At 38.8% G+C, this 23,204-nt stretch overlaps 1 protein-coding gene across 3 annotated transcripts; it reads right to left on the bottom strand.

Annotated features, from left to right (window-relative positions):
• Positions 1–4,882: 4,882 nt before the first annotated feature.
• On the bottom strand, positions 4,883–22,682 carry AGR3 (anterior gradient 3, protein disulphide isomerase family member). 3 transcript variants are annotated; one of them, XM_066353980.1, is made up of 8 exons: positions 22,547–22,682; positions 18,896–19,031; positions 13,237–13,300; positions 7,654–7,706; positions 7,064–7,140; positions 6,772–6,835; positions 6,306–6,389; positions 4,883–5,116 (listed from the first exon to the last, which is right to left on the bottom strand). In XM_066353980.1, the coding sequence occupies exons 2-8, from the start codon at positions 18,999–19,001 to the stop codon at positions 5,067–5,069; spliced, it is 498 nt and encodes a 165-aa protein (XP_066210077.1). In that variant the 5' UTR covers positions 19,002–19,031; positions 22,547–22,682; the 3' UTR covers positions 4,883–5,066. The 3 variants fall into 3 exon arrangements, with proteins under 3 accessions (XP_066210077.1, XP_066210078.1, XP_066210079.1); XM_066353981.1 differs by lacking the exon at positions 22,547–22,682 and adding an exon at positions 21,118–21,148; XM_066353982.1 differs by lacking the exon at positions 22,547–22,682 and adding an exon at positions 20,563–20,698.
• Between the last annotated feature and the right edge of the window lie 522 nt (positions 22,683–23,204).

Below are 23,204 nucleotides of genomic sequence, written 5' to 3'. Positions count from 1 at the left end.
AGCAAATCTCTATAAGTTTTTATAAAATGTAAATCAGTATGTTAAAAAGGTAACTTTGTCTGAGCTTGGCCCAATATCTTTGAAAACATAATCTAAAATTTTGAAATACTCTACCAAGAAAACTCTGCATACTTTCGTATTTAGAGTTAACCCAACGAACAAGGATTTTTTTTAGCCCCTGTCGTATGGCTTATTCACTATTTCATTGTATTGATTTCTATATGGTGGAATGCATTCTTGTATCATGCAAGATTCACAGTTGCTACATCTGTGTGAAGCCTGACCTACTAGAAGTCTGGTTCATTCTCTGCTGCTCCCATCTTGTCCTATGACATTATCTAATAAGCAGTTATTTCTGTCAGTTATAGACCTTACGACTAGACTATGAATTTTTCAGGAGAACAGAATTGCCTCATTTTTATCTATTTCATCTTCCAGTCCACAATGCCAAACACAGTCTCTGGCAAAGAACAGAAATTAAATGTTTGAATAATTGGAAAATATTAAATGCTATAAAACAATTGAGTTTTTTAAAAAAACTCAAATTGAGAGATTGATTTGAAATATAAAAGAAGTGCTATTATTTTAGGAAAAACATAAGGGGAAAGAGAATGAGGAACATCTAGTGCAGTAATTCTAAGTTAGTGTTGCCACTGTTAGCAAATGAAGGTACAGGTCTCCCCTTAAATCTGAATTTCACATTAAAAAATACATTTTTAGTAATGAATAGGTTCCAAATATTACACAGTACATACTTATACTATAATATAATGTTTATCTCTAAATTGAACTCATATCCTTTAGTGACAATTCTATTCTAATCTCTTTGTGAACATGTACATTTTTGACTTTCATCTCTTTAAAACGCAGATGAGAGCTCTGAACACTCCTCTGTAAAAGTCCCTATACATGCAGAATTGTGCATACTATTTCAGGCAGTTGATGTTAGTAATTTAATTCTTCACATTGGTTGTGTTAGAAAAGGAATAAATTATTTTGGAGGTTATAAGGCTAAAAAAATGAAAATAAAGTTATAGACAGGATTTGGCAAAAGTAGGTTTATATATGTGAGTTTGCAAAACACAGTTTATTCTTGTATTATTATTTATTTATTACTGTATTATTTTTCATATAAATAAGTATAACCTATTTTTGCCCCATTTTGTGTGTGTGTGTGTGTGTGTGTGTGTGTGTGTGTGTGTGTGTATTCTAAGCATAGTTCTACATTTCAAAGTTAGGGGTAAACTCAGAAGTGACCAAATCTAAACCATGAATTTCATAAAGTGAAGAAATTAGAAATATCAACTAGAATATAGAGTTTAACTATTAAAATAGGGTATGGAATAAAGTTAAATTGGTTATAAGATTACAATGTTATAAATAGTTACTAAATAAATAGTTACTGTAAATAAAAAGTTACTAATATAACTTACCAAATAAATATATGTAAAATAGATGTACCATATTTTTCACTCCATGAGAGAAAGTTCCCTCCCCTCCAAAGTGGAGGGAAAATGCCTGTGAGTCTTATGGAGCAAATGTTCATTTTTTTAGCTGCTGTGGGTGCTGCGCCAGTAAACATGTAGGATGAGCACCCGAAGAGCATAATCACACCCACCATGGCGGCATGTGGAACCCCAGCATCTGCTGAGTGATCTCCTGGTTCCGGTTTCCACAGTTGCATGCAGCTCAGGAGGGAAGGCGAGTGAGGTTGTGTGGGCACATTCATCTGGCATCCTCGAGGGCAGATGTGAGACACCCGTTGCAGCAGTGGAGGGCTGCGCTGCAGCTGCTGGAGCTCTGTGTGGAGTGCTGCCCTTTCTTGCTGCCCTATTAGTATTAGTGCTTGACCAGTTTAGAGCACATACTAGCGAAACCACAAAAAATAAACTTTCAAGAAGTGAAGACTCATCTAGCTGTAACTCCTGGAGGTCTTATCAGCTAGTTGCAACCTCTCGACATTTCCATCAACAAACTGTTTAAAGCAGGGGTAGCCAACCTTTTTATACCTACCGCCCACTTTTGTATCTCTGTAAGTAGTAAAATTTTCTAAACGCCCACCAGTTCCACAGTCATGGTGATTTATAAAGTAGGGAAGTAACTTTACTTTATAAAATTTATAAAGCAGAGTTACAGCAAGTTAAAGCATATAATAATAATTACTTACCAAGTATCATAGTTGGATTACTTTATGTTGGATTTTCGCTAAGTTTGGCAGAATAAATCTTTATAAAACAACTTACTATAGTTAAATCTATCTTTTTATTTATACTTTGGTGGCTCCACTACCACTCACCATGAAAACTGGAATGCCCACTAGTGGGTGGTAGGGACTACATTGGCTACCACTGGTTTAAAGTCTTTATGCCAGAGGAATGGAAAAATGGATGGCTGCTAGTAATCATGATCTGTCACCAACTGGATGAATGAAGACACCCACTATCACTCAAGTTTGTGAATGGGTGAAAACACCATGGCAGTCAGTGAAGAATGAAACCGTGGTATGGTCATTCAAAAAATGTGGCATTAGCAATGCTTTAGATGGCACTGAAGATGGTATCATATATGAAAATAGCGAAGAAAGAGATACCAGTGATTGTGAGCAACTGAGCTTCTTAAATTCTGACACTAGCAATGATGAGTTCCTGGGGTTTCCGGACAACTAGAAGAGTATGTGAATATTAAAGTCTCTCCTCAGTTGTTAATAACAGTGCTAATGGTTGTTAATACTACTGTTGAGTTTACATTGTTGAAATATCATTGTGGTATATTTTATTAAATATTTTAACACACCATTTGGTTCAGAATATTTTTTTTCTTATTTTCCTCCTTAAAACCCTCGGTGCGTCTTATGGTCAGGTGCATCTTGTGGAGCAAAAAAATGCGGTATATTTAATATTAGCATCTATAATTATATTCATAATTACATTATATATAATAAAATACCATGTATATTAAAATGCAAAGGCACAATTTTTATACTAAAGAAGAATCTATGTATCATTTAGTAACGTTTTGACACTAATTGGAGAAAAATACAGTGTGTCCGTAAAGTCATGGTGCAGTTTTGACCAGTCACAGGAAAGCAACAAAAGACGATAGAAATGTGAAATCTGCACCGAATAAAAGGAAAACTCTCCCAGTTTCATACCTATTCAGTGCAGTTTGATGTGGGCTCACGCACAGAGTTTTTAGGGCTCCTTAGGTAGCTATCCTGTATAGCCTCTACAGACTCATCACTGACTGATGACCTACCAGAACGGGGTTTCTCCACCAAACTGCCTGTTTTCTTCAACTGCTTATCCCACCGAGTAATGTTATTCCTATGTGGTGGCGCTTCGTTATAAACATGCTGATATTCACGTTGCACTTTGGTCATGGATTCGAATTTAGCGAGCCACAGAACACACTTTCCTCTGTACCATCCACATCTCTACTGGCATGGCCGTGGGCTGCTCCGCTGTCTACACGGTGTTACGTCATCATTTGCTCTAGCGCACATGCTGCCACTCATCCTACAGAAACTGGGAGGGTTTTTCTTTTATTTGGTGCAGATTTCACATTTCTATCATCTTTTGTTGCTTTCCTGTGACCAGTCAAAAGTTCACCATGACTTTACGGACACACTGTAGAGAATTTTTTATTTTACTTATTAGTTCTTAAAACAGCAACTAAATTGTCAACCGACCTTTTCTTAGTTCACTGCACATGACCACTGACATTATCTGCCCCGTCACTGCTGATGTAACAATGGAATGCGCTCTATTCTATTACATTAGTTTTCATACTTTAAATCATGAAATCAGAGAATACCAGTGCACTTTGATATCTTAGCATTCATTTAAAAGGACCAATTCTCAGACTTCGATTAAAATTTAAAAAGTTAAAAAAATTTTTTTTCAAGTTATGTGATATTTAGTGTTCTTTGCACATGGATATCTATCACTTACCACCTAGTTATTGGTCAGGTAACCTACTTAGAGCCGAACAGATTAGTTATCAAATTTGCTTAAAATGAATGGACTAGTGATCAGATAAAACCTGAAAAAACTTTTCTTTCTCTAACTTATAAAACATGAGAATTAATAAAAAATATCTATCATAGACATTGTATGTCTATCTCATATTAAAGTGTACTTTTATATCTCAAAATAATTCAAATTACCTAAATGCAATCAAATCCTATGGGTTAGAAAAATTTCTGTCCATCTCAAACATTCTCTCACTTCTGAGAATTACTCCCAGCTGATTATGAGAATTTATTTATTAAAAAATTGGGAATTTTTATGGTATTTAATGGAACAGAAGGCATGGCACTGATCCTCAAGCACTTCCTGTGAAGAATTGGATTGGTGGTTGGATGACTGATAATCTCAGAATGAATGTCACCCTCTCCTAGTTCACTGGAGACAATTTCTGGTCTTCAGAAAATTATTAAAGGTATTAAATACTTTTCTTAAAATTATTAAAGGTATTAAATATCTACTCAATAATTAAATTAAGAAAAGCATGTAGTTAAAAATTTAAAATATATTTTAAATGTATTGTAATTGGTTTTTAAGTGTCTATTTAAATTTAAGGTAAAAAAAAAGCAGTAAATGGTGAACTCTGAAATATGTTAATAGTTCAAATAGTCAATGCACAGAGGAGCATCCATTTGCTCTACAACATGCACATCATTTCTGACCTATACAAGCAGGTTCAAGACAGTGAAGGGCAGAATTCAGGCCAGATTACAGTGTGGCGTGAGTGAGAGGTGACCAGTGTAGACACCTCTTACTCGGTCCTCCTGTCTCTAACCTAGCCCAACTCTCAGCTCCTGACAAGCTTCCTTTGCTACTGATGCGGACAGAAGTCAAATTGCTACATTGTCATGCTCAGGTTTTGACATTTATTGAAATATAATCTTACCTTCATAATAATATTGCAAACACATTAAAAATCTAAATGATAATGTTACAGAATCCATATACTTGCACATTCAGTGTTGGCCATTATGTATATAGCGGTCATATTAACCGGAAGGTCGTCTTTATGACACTTGACCTCTTCGAGGTAATAATCTCTCATAACTCTGATTGAATGAGTTTTAATGCTTTCTTCATGTTTTCTATCACTGCAATAAAAATAAATATATATTAATCTATTAGTATATGAAAGTATCAAATATAATCTTTTACCTCTGAATGTAAAATTGGCTATACAAACATGGGCCTTTTATATGCTAAATAATATTATACCTTCATGAATGTCATATGAACCCCCAACACCCAATGAAGTTCCTTTTAACACACAGACACACACACACACACACACACACACACACACACACACACACACACGGATATTATGCTAAAGGTGTACATATATATTTAGGGATTATACCATTCAGACCTGGTTAATCAACTTTCTTTATGTTAAAATAAATTTACAGGAGGAGTTTTGAGGGAGCACCATTTTTTAAAAACTCATTATTTTGTATCACTGGATTTGACACACATAGTTAACTTATTAAATATAGTTGATAGTAAAAATTATATTAAAATCCTAAGACAATCTCTTTGCTTTTAAGGGAGAGAAAAAAATTAATTATTATGACTTTGAGGAAATCACATGTGACCTTTGATACCCACAGAATAAACTGGCTCTCTTAAAGTTTAATTTAATTTATATTCTATTCTTTTTAGGCATCTGCAAATTAGTGATTGTAAGAATTATTAGACATTCTGTTAGTAAAGAGAGTCTGAGGTACCTCAGAAATTCTGATTTTGATGGGAGCTAAGGGTTCGCATTTTACCTTTATTTATTTATTTATTTTTATTTACAGAGACAGAGAGAGTCAGAGAGAGGGACAGATAGGGACAGACAGACAGGAACGGAGAGAAAGGAGAAGCATCAATTATCAGTTTTTTTTCGTTGCAACACCTTAGTTGTTCAATGATTGCTTTCTCATATGTGCCTTGACCGCGGGCCTTCAGCAGACTGAGTAACCCCTTGCTCGAGCCAGCGACCTTGGGTCCAAGCTGGTGAGCTTTTGCTCAAACCAGATGAGCCCACGCTCAAGCTGGTGACCTCGGGGTCTCGAACCTGGGTCCTTCTGCATCCCAGTCCGATGCTCTATCCACTGCGCCACCGCCTGGTCAGGAAAGGGTTCGCATTTTAAACACCACTGCCACCACCCAACCCAGTGACTGATCTGTCAGTAGCACTGTTTGTTGGGGAGTGCTGGTTTAGAGTATCACAGACCCTTCTACCGGTCAAGTGTCAGCTAATACTGTTGTTCAAAATAATTCATGAATACTTACATATTGGTAAATCCTGAGGTTCATATGTGTACAGTCTATTTGAGTATCTTCCAGTTATATCAGCTCTGACTGTTAAAGAAGGATCTGCCAAGAAAAAATAATTCACTGATGCATGATCTAAAATGTCCTTAAAATGATTCCTTGCCTCTTAAACTGAAACAAATAGATGTCAAACAGATCTATGAAGAGTTCATCTGAAGCTTTTCATTTTAGTGTGTCTTAGCTTTCTGCCAGTACCATTAGGGGCACTTGACTGAAAGGGCGTTGAGATATTGATTTAATAGCATCAGTTAGTTTTAAAAATATTTAAATTTACCTGTTATAGATACAGTGAATTTTAATTGTAGAACTAACAGGGCCTGTTATTCATTGGGTTAGAAATGACTTCTCTTGAACTAGCATTTAAAAATAAAAACAAGGGTGCTACTGATTTTGTAAATGTGATGACACAAGATTACACACATACCTACAAACATGATTCTAGGTACATATTGTCCATCTGGTGATAAATTTTTATCTGTGGTCTCATGCTAGGAAGGAAAAAAAATGTTATTGGAGAGGATTGTTTTTTACAGTTGATTTAAATAATTTTTTTTATGTGAACAAGGTTATCAGTAAATTGTATATATTGGCCTTTTCAAATTTCATATAACATTCTATATCTGCCAATACTTTATTGGCTTAAAAGTAGAGAAAAAAAGGAATCAGATTTTCCTCTGGATTGTGCTATTAAGACAATATTATAGAGGTCCATGTACCATGAGATTCAGCATGATGAAATTATTCTGAGCCATTTCTTGTATTTCTTTATTTTGGGCAAACACTTCTTTGAGTGCTGTGGGGGAAAGCATAATGAACACCAGTCAGTTTGAAGAATAAATACCCCTTCCATATAAAGAACATAGAAAAGTAAAACCAGTATTTTCCACTGGCTTGTGTCTATATCTTGGGTACAAACAGTTCGTTGGCCCGTGGCCACTTTGTCTGTCATTGGGAAGCAATGATGAACAGAGTCTGTCTGTGAAGACATCAAGGGGTAATGCCATTAATGAAGGTGCCAGTTTTATAACGTCATAGAACTCATTGGTTAAAACAGTGAGTTCAGCAAGTTCTTCCACTCCCCCTTTTTTTTTTGTGGGAGGAAGAGGGAAATAATATGAATATATTCAATAGGTTGCTAACAATCATCGTAGATTTAAACACCTGAGTAAATGATGGTATGGCAGTTGTCTTGTTTTGGTTTTTTTTCTTTCTTAAGTGGGATTTGCTGAGTGCTGCCTTAACAACTGGACCGAGTTACTTTCCCTAGTTCTTTTGGAAATAGGTAAGATCTCAAAGCAAAAATTACCTTGGCAGTACTGACAATCCTCCAGGTGATGGATAACCATTAGTGGCTTGTTACTAAACAGAGAGAGCGTGGAGTTAAGTCAAGTGATTAACTCAGTCAAAATGCACCAGGTAAATTAGGTTTAAAGTTTTCGTACTTTCAGCAAGACTTAAAGTAAAATTCTGATTGACAAATCATAGCAATGTAGCATGCAGTAATGTTACTCAAAACATGGCCCCAGAACCTTGGGCCTCACCCAAAATCCGCAGGCTCCATCCCAGACCCTCTCAGTCACGATCTCTGGGGTGGGGTCCGGGAATCTGAAGTTTAACAAGCTGACCAGGCCCTTCCCATGTGCATTGTAGCACAGCATACACATAAAGATCAATTCTGTCTCCAGAGGTAAAAGGTTATTCTTAACAAGATATTAATTTCCAATGAACATCTGGTATAAGTGTTCAAGAGTGAAAGTTTTTGTTTAGGTGCTATTTATTTATTTTTAGTTTTCACAAAAAGACTATTAGTATTTGCCTTTTTTCACGTCCTTTCATTATTGTAACAACTCACAATATACAGACAATCTCAGTGAGAGTTCCCTCTATTTACAATTTTCAGTTTCACTTTGATTTTACTCTGTTAGAAGAGATTTTATGATAGCTAATTGACTTTCCTTCTTATCAGAAAAAAAATTTAAAATATTAACTATAATGAAGGAGAATGGAATTATGATTTGGACATATAGGATGCTTTAAAAATATTTCTTTAATTTTGAGGGGATGCTGGGTAAAATGAGATAGACTCAAATGTATGCATATTAAGCATTATTGAGCATAAATCTTTTTATAAACAACAGAAAAAAATGTGAAAAATATGTTATTGAATAACTGTGTTTTTTAAGTTTAGTTTCAAACACGTTACATAACAAACTTTGAATTGTTATTAATTTTATTTAATTCTCAAACTTGAAATAGAACTAAATTTTAGATAAGAGTAAATCCTACAACTCACGTTTAAGACTTATGACAGATACAAAGCTAGCATTCGCCAACAACTTCAAATTTATTGTTGAAAACGCAGACTAGAAATCTGATGAATGAAGCCTTAGTCCCTACTTTCTTAATAAACTAATCCTAAGAATATTTATTGACATTTTTTTAGAGGTGAGTATAGAAGTCAGTCCTTTTAAGCATCAAGTGGTAATATTTCTACTAGATAACTCTTTCCCTAGCTGAGCTTAGGTAGGTACAGGGGTCCTGACGTCAGACAGAACAGTTTAACAGTACGAGTCATTCTAATTTCTTCCCAGCACCGGCCCAACAGCTACATGTAGGAAAAGACATTGATATATCTTGGAAAACTAATTTCTTTTTTTTTTTTTTGTATTTTTCTGAAGCTGGAAACGGGGAGAGACAGTCAGACAGACTCCCGCATGCGCCCCACCGGGATCCACCCAGCACGCCCACCAGGGGGCGATGCTCTGCCCCTCCGGGCGTCGCTCTACTGAGACCAGAGCCACTCTAGCGCCTGGGGCAGAGGCCAAGGAGCCATCCCCAGCGCCCGGGCCATCTTTGCTCCAATGGAGCCTTGGCTGCGGGAGGGGAAGAGAGAGACAGAGAGGAAGGAGGGAGGGGGGTGGAGAAGCAAATGGGCGCTTCTCCTATGTGCCCTGGCTGGGAACCGAACCCTGGTCCCCCACACGCCAGGCCGACGCTCTACCACTGAGCCAACCGGCCAGGGCCGGAAAACTAATTTCTGATCAGAGCCTCAGCAGTTCAGCTATGAATAGGTTGCTCAGGCATTCAAACCAAGACACCACGTATTTCATTTCAGGGAAAGCAGAGAAGTATTTCTGGCAGACGTTGAAGTAGGAACAGTCTGAAAAAAAGGGCTCTTTTCAGCAGAGACACATTCGCAAACATTTGAGGATTTTCAGGCTGTGGGGTCTTATTCGCAACTATTCAATTCTGCTATTATTGCACAAAACCAGCCATGGATACTGTCACAAAATGAGTATGCCTTATTATAGTAACACTTAATTCATGAGCCCTGAAATTTAAATATTATGTAACTTTCATTTGTGCAAAATTCTGGTTTTCTTTTGCTTAAAAAATTTTAAATGTAAAAATCAATGTTAGTTCACCAAATAAAAACAGGTGGTCCTTGATCTAAAATCTCACGCATCAGCCCACCAGATTGTGAGAAACATGAGTTGAGAGAAAGAGGAAACATTTTTGATAGCTGTTGTTCTGAGATGCTGTACAAGCTGATCCTACCAAGCCCACTTTATCAGCATCATTTGGTGAATAAGCTTTTAAAATTATACATTATTTCTTTTAAAATGGGCTACAAATGCAAATGATTTAAAATTCAAGTTAAGAAGATAATAATTTCCCCTCCCATTCCTGCCTTACAGAAATGAACAGTGTTGCCAGTTTCTCATACAACCTTCCAGAGGTTTTCATGTACCTGAATATGTGTGTGTGTACGTAATGTTTCTGTATATAAATAAGCATGCATATGTACATATATTTCTGTAAATGCATATGATTATGTATATGTGTAATGTCAAAGTATTGTGTATGTCCATATGCATGCCTATATGTATGTGTAAGTATATATTACTTTAAAATATACAAATATTAGCACACTATACACATGCATTTGCATTTTGCTTTTTAATTTTTTTTTTTTTTTTGTATTTTTGTATTTTTCTGAAGCTGGAAATGGGGAGAGACAGTCAGACAGACTCCCGCATGCGCCCGACCGGGATCCACCCAGCACGCCCACCAGGGGCGATGCTCTGCCCACCAGGGGGCGATGCTCTGCCCCTCCAGGGCGTCGCTCTGTCGCGACCAGAGCCACTCTAGCGCCTGGGGCAGAGGCCAAGGAGCCATCCCCAGCGCCCGGGCCATCTTTGCTCCAGTGGAGCCTTGGCTGCAGGAGGGGAAGAGAGAGACAGAGAGGAAGGAGAGGGGGAGGGGTGGAGAAGCAGATGGGCGCTTCTCCTGTGTGCCCTGGCCGGGAATCAAACCCGGGACTTCTGCATGCCAGGCCGACGCTCTACCACTGAGCCAACCGGCCAGGGCTGCATTTTGCTTTTTTAGTATAACGGTTCTTCTTGCATAGCATTCCCTGTGCTTCTGGATATAGATATTCTTTAATTTTATTAGTCCCTTGAAGATAGATATTTAAATTGCTTTCATTTTTTTGGTTTAGATGATCTCCACACACAGATACCGGCTTCATCATGTTATTTATATAAGATTTTGCTCACGGGTAAATACATTTTGGAAGCTGAATCTCTAGGTCGAAGAGTATGTGCATTTGTAGTCTTGCTATCTACGCTTATCATAGAAGGAATTCGGGGAAGCAGGAGGAGCACGGAGGGTACAAATGTCAAGCGCTTTATTTCTGCATCTAAGGAAACTCTCCTCACCCCGCTATCAGCCCTTCCCTACTCCAAGAATTTAAAGAATTCCAATTTTGCAATAGTATCTTCTAGTACCTTGATGTCTTTATTTTTATAACAAAATCTTGGTAATTTAGTGTGATAAAATTCTGGTATGAATCCAAATTGATTTCTCTTTTCCTGGATGGCTGCCAACTTCTCTCCAACACTAATGTATTTTACACATTTTACCTCCGCTATCCTGATTTAAAACAACTCTTTATTGGTTAAAACAATTTCTGTAGTGTCCAATTTTATTTCTGTATTCTCCATTTGATTTAACTGCCAATAACATAGTGTTTTATTATAGCTTTGCCACATGCTTCATATTGTTTACGGCTAATTGTGGTGATAGTAGTCATCCTTGTCTTAGACAGAATTCAATGGGATATTTGTTTGTCTTCCCAGTAAACATGATATGGGCTCTTATACTGGGATGGATATTTCCTCATTAGAATAAATTAAAATAAATTAATATTGTTAAATAACATAAAAAAATCCAAACGTGGATTTTGCATACTACTAAGTGGTGTTAGCATTTATGGACATAGAAAATAAATATTAAATTCTTTAAATTAATAGATTTCTTTTTTTAATTTTAATTTTTCTAAATTTTTTATTCATTTTAGAGAAGAGAGAGAGAGCGAGAGAGAAAGGGGGGAGGAGCAGGAAGCATCAACTCCCATATGTGCCTTGACCTGATAAGCCCAGGGTTTTGAAATGGCGACCTCAGCATTCCAGGTTGACGTTTTATCCACTGCGCCACCACAGGTCAGGCTAAATTAATAGATTTCTTCATCTCAAATCTTCCTGGCATTCCCAGACTACATCTCACCTAATCAAGGTGTATTCTTAAATGTGTGGCTGTCTGCTCTTTGCTGGTGTGTTCTTTGTTTATTATGTTCCTATTTGAAGATGATTATTTTGTAGACTTCTTTCTTTTGTAATATTTTGTTTAGTGTTGAGATAGCATTTTACTCCATTCTCATTTGGAATCTTTCATTCTTTTAAGAGTACTGGAATGGAATGTTCTTTAGATATTTGATACATTCTTGGGGAGCTTTTTAAAAATACAAGTTTCTTAGCTCCACCCCCAAAGATTTAGTAAGTCTGCAAGGATAAAAACCGTGCTACTCTTGGCCCTGACCGGTTGGCTTAGCGGTAGAGCGTCGGTCGGCCTGGAGTGCGGGGGACCCAGGTTCGATTCCCGGCCAGGGCACATAGGAGAGGTGCCCATTTGCTTCTCCACCCCCCCCCCCTTCCTCTCTGTCTCTCTCTTCCCCTCCCGCAGCCAGGGCTCCATTGGAGCAAAGATGGCCCGGGCGCTGGGGATGGCTCCTTGGCCTCTGCCCCAGGCGCTAGAGTGGCTCTGGTCGCGGCAGAGCGACGACCCGGAGGGGCAGAGCATCATCGCCCCCTGGTGGGCGTGCCGGGTGGATCCCGGTTGGGCGCATGCGGGAGTCTGTCTGACTGTCTCTCCCCGTTTCCAGCTTCAGAAAAATACAAAAAAAAAAGAAAAAAAAAGAAAAAGAAAAACCGTGCCGCTCTTGCCTGACCCGTGGTGGTACGGTACAGTGGATAAAGTGTTGACCCGGAATGCTGAGGTCAGCGTGCTTGTTTGGTCAAGGCACAAACGAGAAGCAACTACTACAAGTTGATGCTTCCTATCTTCCCCACCCTCCTTTTTCTCCCACTCGTCTCTCTAAAATTAATAAATAAAAAGTCTTTGTAAAAAAATTGTGTCACTCTTGGTCACTGAGCATAGAACAGTGCCTGACACAGTGCAGTGGCTACTCAGTAACTATTTGACAGATTGATTGATTGATCATGAATACAGATTTTAAAGAAAATTATCTGATTTGTTCTGGTCAGACAGGCTTGGGAACTGCTATTCTAAATGGGTTTCCTATTTAAGCTGGTATAATGCCTACAACTTATATTCAAAAATTTGCTTGGCTAGTTAAGAAATTAATACAAAGATATCTATCTAGAGCTCTTGTTTATAAAAAATATTCTAATGGCAGCTCTTAGTCAAAAAAGCATACAACAGTAGAGCAAATAATCGTAGTACCCTTTCAAAAGCTAACTTGCTATTTTGGGGCTCTTCTGTGATGAAGAATCTATGTATATGGTGCCAAAATTAACTGGTATTTTACCTTTTTTGAGTATGAAAGAGACCTTCTTCATAAGTCTGTACCCAAGTGATGTCATCTCCCCATCCTGAAACAGAAGAGCAATCAGTGCTTTAACTCGGGACCACAGAAGAGCTCTGAAACAGGCATGTGATGAGCAGGTGTCTATCTATAGATATTTAAGCTACCGAGCAGTCCCCTGACATATGATATAGAAGATATATAATTATAATTAGATTTGAAGAGGTGGTATCCTTTCAGATTATAGTGCTGAGGTTTTGTTTCAACTCTCAAAGTCCATGACCTTTAACCCAGAAAACACTCAATAAAGCTGTCATTGGTGATGATAGAAAGGACATCTCTGGACCCTGCAAAATCTCCCGTTTCAGAATGAACAGCAGAAAATAACAGTTAATCTTTGCATACTTTTAAAGTCGATTAGGAATACTTTGGATCATACTATATACAGTGCTCTTGTATCTTTTTTTTTTTTTTGTATTTTTCCGAAGCTGGAAACGGGGAGAGACAGTCAGACAGACTCCCGCATGCGACCGACCGGGATCCACCCAGCACGCCCACCAGGGGCGACGCTCTGCCCACCAGGGGGCGATGCTCTGCCCCTCTGGGGCGTCGTTCTGCAGCGACCAGAGCTACTCTAGCGCCTGGGGCAGAGGCCAAGGAGCCATCCCCAGCGCTCGGGCCATCTTTGCTCCAATGGAGCCTTGGCTGCGGGAGGGGAAGAGAGAGACAGAGAGGAAGGAGGGGGGGTGGTGGAGAAGCAAATGGGCGCTTCTCCTATGTGCCCTGGCCGGGAATCGAACCCGGGTCCCCCGCACGCCAGGCCGACGCTCTACCGCTGAGCCAACCGGCCAGGGCCCAGTGCTCTTGTATCTTGAGTGCTAAGAAATGCTCACCTCTTCTATGTCATTATGCATCATGGAAAAAGAAATACCAATTTATTTCTTAGAGTTTGGATTTGGAAAAGATTCTGGTGTTTCATGGTTGAGAAATGCCACAAAACATAGGTCTTCTGGAAGCATCCAGAAGATCAAAGGAGAAGGAAACAGGAAGCAGTGAGTAGAGAGAGACTCTGTAGCTTTTAAAAAAAGTGATATAGGCAGTTGGGGATGGTATTAGAGTTTAAAGAAGAAGATCATCGAGAAGAAGAATGCAGAAAAACATTCGGAAATACTGCAGAGTATTTTCAGGAAATGTCTTGGTCTATAGATGAGAAAGATTAATTAATTTCAAATGAGAGATATTCATAGGCTAGTTTGGACTCAGATTTTCTTGTGTGTTTCACATATTGTCAGACTGCAGTTTTTGGTTTTGAAACTATGGCTAAAAGATGGTCAGAACTGGCCCTGGTCGGTTGGCTCAGTGGTAGAGCAAGGGCCTGGCATGCAGGAGTCCTGGGTTCGATTCCTGGCCAGGGCACACAGGAGAAGCGCCCATCTGCTTCCCCACCCCTCCCCCTCTCCTTCCTCTCTGTCTCTCTCTTCCCCTCCCACAGCCAAGGCTCCATTGGAGCAAAGTTTGCCCAGGTGCTGAGGATGGCTCTGTGGCCTCTGCTAGAGGCGCTAGAATGGCTCTGATTGCGGCAGAGCAACGCCCCAAGATGGGCAGAGCATCGCCCCCTGGTGGGCATGCCAGGTGGATCCTGGTCAGGTGCATGCGAGAGTCTGTCTGACTGCCTCCCTGTTTCCAGCTTCGGAAAATACAAAAATAAAAAATAAAAATAAAATAAATTAAAAAAAGATGGTCAGAATTTATGAAGTAGAATTATGAAGCAAGATAAAACATTCCCATGATTCTTGCTTTGTTTTTAAAAGCTTTGCGTTTTGGTAACAATTGCATTAAAGTATAATTCATATACAAATACAATTCATCCATTGAAAGTGTACCCTTTTTTCGAATATACACAGTCTCGCAACCATCACCATAATCAATTCTAGAATATTTTCACTGCTTCAGAAAGAAACCCAGTGCCCGTTAGCTATCACCCTCTAATCCTTCCTTTTCTCCTAGCCCTAATCTGTATTCTCTCTTTATAAAATGTTTATTCTAAGTATTTCATATAAATGGAGTCACACAATATGTGGTCTTTTGTGACTGGATGCTTTTACTTAATATAAGGTTCTTAGGGTTTATCCATGTTGTGACATGTATTAGCATATCACACCTTTTTTTTTTCCCCGAAGCCAGAAAGGGGAGGCAGTCAGACAGACTCCCGCATGCACCCGACTGGGATCCACCCGGCATGCCGGTGGAGAAGCAGATGGGCGCTTCTCCTGTGTGCCCTGGCTGGGAATTGAACCTGGGACTCTCGCACGCCAGGCCGATGCTCTACCACTGAGCCAACCGGCCAGGGCCAGCATATCATACCTTAATAAGACCAAATAGTATTCCATTATATGGATACATCACCTTTTATTTTTCTATTCATCAGCTGATGGACATTGGGGTTGTTTCTTTTTGGCTTTTATAAATAATGCTGCTATAAATATTACTATACAAGCTTTTCTGGTGGACATGTTTTTAATTTCTCTTGGGTTATCTACTTAGGAGTAGGATTTGGCTGGGTCACATAGTATCTACATTTAGTTATTTGAGGAACTGCCAGTGGTGGCCCTAGTTTGCATTCTTACCAGTAATGTTGGTTTGTTTTTGCCTGATTTTATTATCTTGACATTGGAAGACCTGTCATGTTAGTTTAATATCCCTTCTATCTGTAGTAATCCTGAAAGATTTTCTTTACTACTTTTGCTGAACCTATGTAGTAACCTCACACCATATTTTGCATTAAATACAAGTTATTCTAGGAACATCCAGTGAGGCGAGGCTCTTACTTAATTTTTCTATTCTGTTGTAAATAGCATTCAAAGTTGGAACTTTGGCAATGGGAGGAATAACTATTCTCTGCTCTTGTTCAATTTGGTCCCACCAGTGTTGGAGGAACATCTGTTGTGTGCCTTACTTCTCTAGCAGTGGGTATGGATGTAAAGGTGAGATGATACAATCCCTGATCTCAAATAATTCATTGTAGGGGGGCCATGTGGTATTGTAATTATTTGTTATACATTTCATTTCATGATCACAATAGGCCAAAGGTGATACGCAGTTTGAATTCTCTTCAAGGACTCCGTTCATCACCAGCTATACCTGCTTGTCTTCTGAGATTTTGTTTATTCATACAATACGTATCTACTGATTGAAAACCTCCTATGCCAGGCACTGAGCTGAGTGTTGGGCACTGGGCAGTTCTTTTGACTGTAAAGAAAGTTAGGATTTGGTGGTCACTGCTTTAATTCCTTTAAACTTTTATTATCTTTTCCCAATAATCTTTCCTATTCTTCCTAACACACTCTCTACTTAGTAATTGTTAGGTGTTCCCCTGCTCTAAGGAGCTCCATATATGACTGTACACTCTACCCAAACTCTCCCTCTTACGCCACCTTTAGCGCTCATTCAGTCTCATTCTTTCACTTGCTTCCTACATGCTAATAGATGGTAAAAGACTCAACCAAATGTAAACCAGTTCTTAATAATGGAGTTCCCAGCTAATATTAGTCATCTTCCCTATTAAAATAATTAAAAAAAAACCTGAATAGCAGATGCATCAAGTTGTTTAAAATTTACCATGCATGTTAAATGTTTTTCTCATGAAATTCACTAAACATTTTTAACAGACATTTGAAAATGAGTACACAGGGCCCTCTCTGGTAGCTCAGTTGCTTAGTCATCCCGAAGTACTGAGGTTCGGTTCAATGCCCAGTCAAGGCACGTACAGGACTCAACCAGTGATGTCAGGAATGGATCAAACCACAAAATCGATGTCTCTCTCTGTATTTCCCAATTCACCTCTTTCTAAAAATTAATAAACAACATCAAAAAGAAAATGAATACATGAATGTTGGTGACTTACAGTGAGGTGGCATACTGTTTAACTCTGTCCTGGAGGGTTATTTAAGGGCAATGATAAGTTTAATATTCCAAACCTGAAGGTTACTGAGCTCATTCTTTTATAATTATTGTCTTTATATGTACAGATACATAATAAATTATACATAATTAATTTAAAACTTAATTTAAAAATTTTAACTTCTTTTTAAAAATGTACTGGTCTTTTTGGTTTATAGCTTCTGTGGTTTTAAACTGAAGGTGAATAAATTAACTTCACTGAGCTTAGACGGACAATTGGCTGGTGCTCAATACATCTGTAAAGAAATGAACAACTTGGAAAGTCAATATTTTAAAATTTGCAATTATGCTATAATTTGTCTCCATTTGTTTGCTCCATTCATATTCTATTATAAGTAGTGGTCAAGTGTTTTGTGGTTTGTACTACTAATTTAAACTAGCTTTGTGGAGACAAGTAATTTTGTTCCCATTTCTGCAACCTGGAGATGTAGGAACTGATTTTGAGAATTGTCTCTATCAACTGTTTCTTTACAGATAAAGATATATATCTATATCTTTATATATATATAGATAGATAGATAGATAGATATAGATATATATATAGTGAAAGGAAAGCAGTAAGTGCAAAATAGAAATGTTTTTTAAACATGTAGCCAACCATAGATCGGGATTATATCAAAAACCACTGCAGCTGTTTTCTGGAGTCAATGTAGCAAACACCTGGTTAAACAAAATTTTCAGAGGACAGGATAAAATAGAATTTTTTCAAATTATTTTATTTGCCTAAATAGAGGACAGATAATTGGAACAGATTTTGAGTGATCTTAATGCCTTCAGAATATTGTTATGACACAACAATTAATATTATTTTGTAGGACTGGTTACCAAAGTTTCAGGCAATGAACTGATTCACAGCCTAACCTGTGGTGGTGCAGTGGATAAAGCATTGACCTGGAATGCTGAGGTCACTGGTTCAAAACCCTGGGCTTGCCTGGTCAACTCCCATCAACATATGGGAGTTGATGCTTCCTGCTTCTCCCCCCTTCCCTCTCTCCCTCTCTCTCTCTCTCTCCTCTCTCTATAAAAATAAATACATAATATCTAAAACAAAGTTTAAAATGTACATTAAAAAGAAAGAAACTGATTCAACACTACTTCTATAAAAGCTATAGCAAATTGTTTTTGGTTTTCAGTTGGTTTGGTTCACTCTTTAAAATCAACTGATTCTTTCCGGGTTCTGTTTTTGGCCTATTTTGAAGTGGTAAAGAATAAAATTTTCCAGTTAATTGAGTTTGCTTTATTTATTTATTTATTTATTTTATTTTTTATTTTTTCTTAAGTGAGATGCAGGGAGGCAGAGTAATAGACTCCTGTATGTACCCAGACCGGAATCCACATGGCAAACCCCCTACCCGGGAAATGCTCAGACCATCTGGAGCCATTGCTCCATTGCTCGGCAACTGAGCTATTTTAGTGCCTGGGGTGAGACCATGGAGCCATCCTCAGTGCTGGAGGCCAACTTGCTCCAACAGTGCCATGGCTGTGGGAGGAAAAGAAAGAGAGAGGGAGAGAGAGAGAAGGGAGAGGGGAAGGGGTGGAGAAGCAGATGGTTGCTTCTCCTGTGTGCCCTGACTGGGAGAAGAACCGGGGATGTCCATACACCAGACCGATGCTCTACCACTGAGCCAACTGGCCAGGGCCGAGTTTGCATTATAAGTAGTCTACAGGTAAGAAACTAGAAAATAAAATGAGATTCTAGTACCTCTTGAGAGCGTCTGAGGAAGCCTCTTTTCGTTTTTGATTGCAATGGCAAAGTTGGAAGAAACTGCGACCAGTAAGAGGCAGAGGGCCAAAGCGGAGTGTAGCATTGTGTGCTCTCGGGAATCCCTCAGAAGAAGCTAGATGATAGAAAATAATTTTCAGAATCTGTTAGGTTACTTCAAGCTGTCATTGAAGACTCAGACCCCACCTATACTACCAGTTTGTTCTGCTTGTGTGAGTTGACATGGTACAACCTCCTAGAACTTTCATTCACACGTTATTTTAAACATGTTATTTAAAATGCAGTCAGTTCAATAACTGTCCATTTCATGAAAAGCCACATTCTGGGCATCCTGGGAGCAGTACAATGAGGCTGAAAGAAAATTGGACCAAGGCGCTCAAAGCTCACTCTGACTGCATTTTAGTGCTCATGGCACATCAGTGAAACTCGAACAAGCTCAGGATATTAAAGGTCTTTCAACTCTAAAACGCAATGTAAAGGTGACTTTTGGCATGCATAAATGTCCTTTTGATTCTTCTTGATATGATAGACTAAAACATTTTAACCATATGCCAAGATCATAAGATTAGGCATGAAGAAATATTGCTTACAATAGAGTTCAGGCGAAAAAAACAGAATAAGGAGGATTCTTGTTTTTCAAGTCCTCTGTAGACATTCATCTTTCTCCTTCTTCCATCAGTGACTCAGCCTTTTGCCCTTTAATTTATAACCAAGCTCTTTGAAAAGTCAAGTCTACTGTCACATTGCTATAAATTAAGTAAATGTATGAAGAAGAACAAACTTGCTGTGTCTATAGTTCTCCTTTGGCTAGCTGGAATTCAAGTGTATTCTTTTTTTTTTTTTTTTTTATTTTTCTGAAGCTGGAAACGGGGAGAGACAGTCAGACAGACTCCCGCATGCGCCCGACCGGGATCCACCTGGCACGCCCACCAGGGGCGACGCTCTGCCCATCTGGGGCGTTGCTCTGTTGCGACCAGAGCCACTCTAGCGCCTGGGGCAGAGGCCAAGGAGCCATTCCCAGCGCCCAGGCCATCTTTGCTCCAATGGAGCCTCAGCTGCGGGAGGGGAAGAGAGAGACAGAGAGGAAGGAGAGGGGGAGGGGTGGAGAAGCAGATGGGCGCCTCTCCTGTGTGCCCTGGCCGGGAATTGAACCTGGGACTTCTGCATGCCAGGCCGACGCTCTACCACTGAACCAACCTGCCAGGGCCTCAAGTGGATTCTTAAGTCAATGTACTATCTCTTATACACTGCGTGTTAAGATAGAATTAAAAGTCTAGAGTTTGACCTGAATCTGAACTGGACTTCAACTACTTGATAAATATCTTACATGGAGTATTTAATGCTTGTGAGATGTTGTTCAGTTACAGCATTCGTAGCACACAGAACCCATGTGAAAAATAGTTCACATGCACAGTTTTGAAATCACCACAAAATATAAAATGTACAGAAACTTTTCCTGTTAATTTAAAATTCTTTCAAAGCAGTTTTCCTGTTGACTTACATTATTTAGTAGAGAAGTCCCCACCGAAAGAGTGAATGACTAGTTTGTGAATCTGTTCAAACATGAGTAGGGCTCTGTGTAACTGTATCAGGCATTGTGGGAAATGGAGAGATTCATAATACAAATGCACCTTGAAACAACATACTGTTTGACAGTGGAAGTGGGATCGTTAGGTATTATAGCAACCATAGTCATGGAGAGAACAGCGTGGTGGTGGGAAGGTGGGGAGGTTCTAGGTTTCCCGGACACTTCCTCATTCCTCTCATTCTGTTATTCTTTTCCTTGCCAGTGACGTCTTCTTTCAGTCCCCTCTCTGGATGGAAAAGGGTTGCTACTTCGAGTCAGCCTTATTTAACTATATAATTTCCCTTCCACCCTGGCTGAATAACACAGTTGGTTAGAACATTGTTCTGAAGCACAGAGGTTGCTGGTTCGATCCCTAGTCAGGGCACATATAAGAAGAAATTGATATTCCTCTCTCTCTCTCTCTCTCTCACTTCTTCTCTTTCTAAAATTAATAAAAATAAATATTAAAAAATAATTTCCCTTTCTACTCTGAAATGAACCCATTTTTTAATTTCTTATGCTTAATTATTGAAAAACCTATTTTAAAAAAATAACCACATTGCTTGAAAAGAACCTCAAGTCAAATTCCTATAAGTTATTAATACCATAAAACATTCAGAATGCCACCTTTTACCTTAAGGACTGGTCATCTTGTATCTTAAAGACTGAAACAAAGAAAGGATCAATTTTAGCAGGAGGTAGAGACAGGTGAGCCTGGAACACAGTGTCCAGTGTGGGAGGGTAGTGTCTGTTAGGCTGAAAATTGCAGCAGACACTGGAGCAACCGTCAGGCATCCCCAAACTATGGCCCGCGGGCCGCATGCAGCCCCCTGAGGCCATTTATCCAGCCCCCCACCGCACTTCCGGAAGGGCCACCTCTTTCATTGGTGGTCAGTGAAAGGAGCACTGTATGTGGCGGCCCTCCAACAGTTTGAGGGACAGTGAACTGGCCCTCTGTGTAAAAAGTTTGGGGACCCCTGCAGGGTCTTAACCTTGACCCAGCGACTTCCAGAAAGCTGTGATTTAGTTCCAAGAGGCTTAGAAAATACTGAAATTATATGGAAAACTTTATGTGCCTCAGATCATTTTCCCAGGAATGATGTCTTCAGATCTGCCTTGAGATTCTTTCAGGGGGGCTTAGATAGAAAGCAGAGTTAGGAGAAAATCCGAAGAAAGCATCAGAAAAGGTTCTCTACGGTGGAGACAGAAACCAGTAGGTGAAATCTGTATTCAAAGAGAGAAAGGACAACTTCACCATCTTCCTGATTTAAAGCTGCCAAGTTTAGCATTGAGTAGGAACCAAACCTTTTTATTTTCAAATTCCAAGTTATTATGTATTATTGTCAAAGACTGTTCTTTAAAAAAAAAAAAAATCAAACTATGGAATTTCTGTTTTACATTATTTGATAAATTGTAAAATAGATATTAAACATATTCTCTGATCAAGCTGATTAATTTGTATACTTTTATTTTGGGAGGAACATGTTTTTCTTGGTCAAATAGAATGCAGACTGCTGGGATTCTCTAACACCATGTACACAGCTAAGCTGCTTGGATGGAGGATACAAATGAAGAAGACATGGTTATGGCCCAAGAGCAGCCGAGAGTGCACGCAGCAGGCACAGAGCCAAATGTCTGCAAGTACATGTTACAAACATTGGCCAATGAGCAATTTTTTGACACTAGTATTTTACTTTTCACAAATAAGTTAACATAAATCATTAACTTAGATGTTATATAAAAATAGTTACTATTTTAAAATAACCCCAAATTTACCAAAATTTAAAAGAAAACAAAGAAGAAAGTTGTTACTTGCAGCATAACTTTTGAAGGGCATTCTTGATTAACGTTAGCTTTTTATAATAACATTGATGTAAGTAGAGGATAGAAGGATGAAGCCAGCAAAGAAAATCCAGTTTGTTAAAAGGAAAAAAAGATACAATTTCATTGAATGGTCCCAACGCTTTAGTGAAGACCTCACTTTTGAATAGCAATGCATGGATTATTTAAACATAGCAGAGTTTGACCACTGATTAAATAATTGAGAAATCTTGCTTGCTTACCTGAATGAGCCAGTGATCTCGCTGAAGGTGTATTCTGGATGTTTCTGGTTAAAAATGGGTGGGGATTTATAGACACACACAAGCACACACACCCCTGACCTGCGGCCCCACCTACTTCGAAACAAGAGCAAACTTAAAAAAAACTAGGCTTGTCTGAAAAACCCTGGACTTCTCTCCAGTTCTCAGGCTTTTCACGCTAAAAATGCTCTTCTCGTTCTCAAATGAAGATTGAGTGTCCTCATAAAATGAGGCCAAATACTGTCTTTGGGCTTTTTTCTCTTCTACCTTTTTTTCCCAAGGTAATTTAATGTTTGGCTGGAGTTCAACACCAGAATAAAAAAGGAGGAGGGGTAGAGAAACTGGTCTGAATGTAGGAACTGTGTGTGCACCATTGTTCTCAAAGAAAGTTCAGTGAGGCCTGCAGATTAGATATAAAGCAGACAGAAATTCCTAAGGGTTACTCTGTTTACAGGAATGCGATTAACAGCTGAAGAGATGAGGTCCTATTTTACTGAGACAGCGCGCGCACGAGAGAGATCTGTTTTAAAATTCATTACTTTTATAATTTGATTATTCTTGGCAGTCTTTCTATAAAACTCTTTACTATGCAAAATAGAGGAAAACCGGCAATTAGATAAGTTTGTCTATATTTAGCTAA

Source organism: Saccopteryx leptura, chromosome 12 (assembly GCF_036850995.1).
Source record: "Saccopteryx leptura isolate mSacLep1 chromosome 12, mSacLep1_pri_phased_curated, whole genome shotgun sequence".
Taxonomy (NCBI): Eukaryota; Metazoa; Chordata; class Mammalia; order Chiroptera; family Emballonuridae; genus Saccopteryx; species Saccopteryx leptura.
The sequence above is the reverse complement of the archived record's forward strand: the minus strand, read 5'-3'. Positions and strand labels throughout refer to the sequence as shown.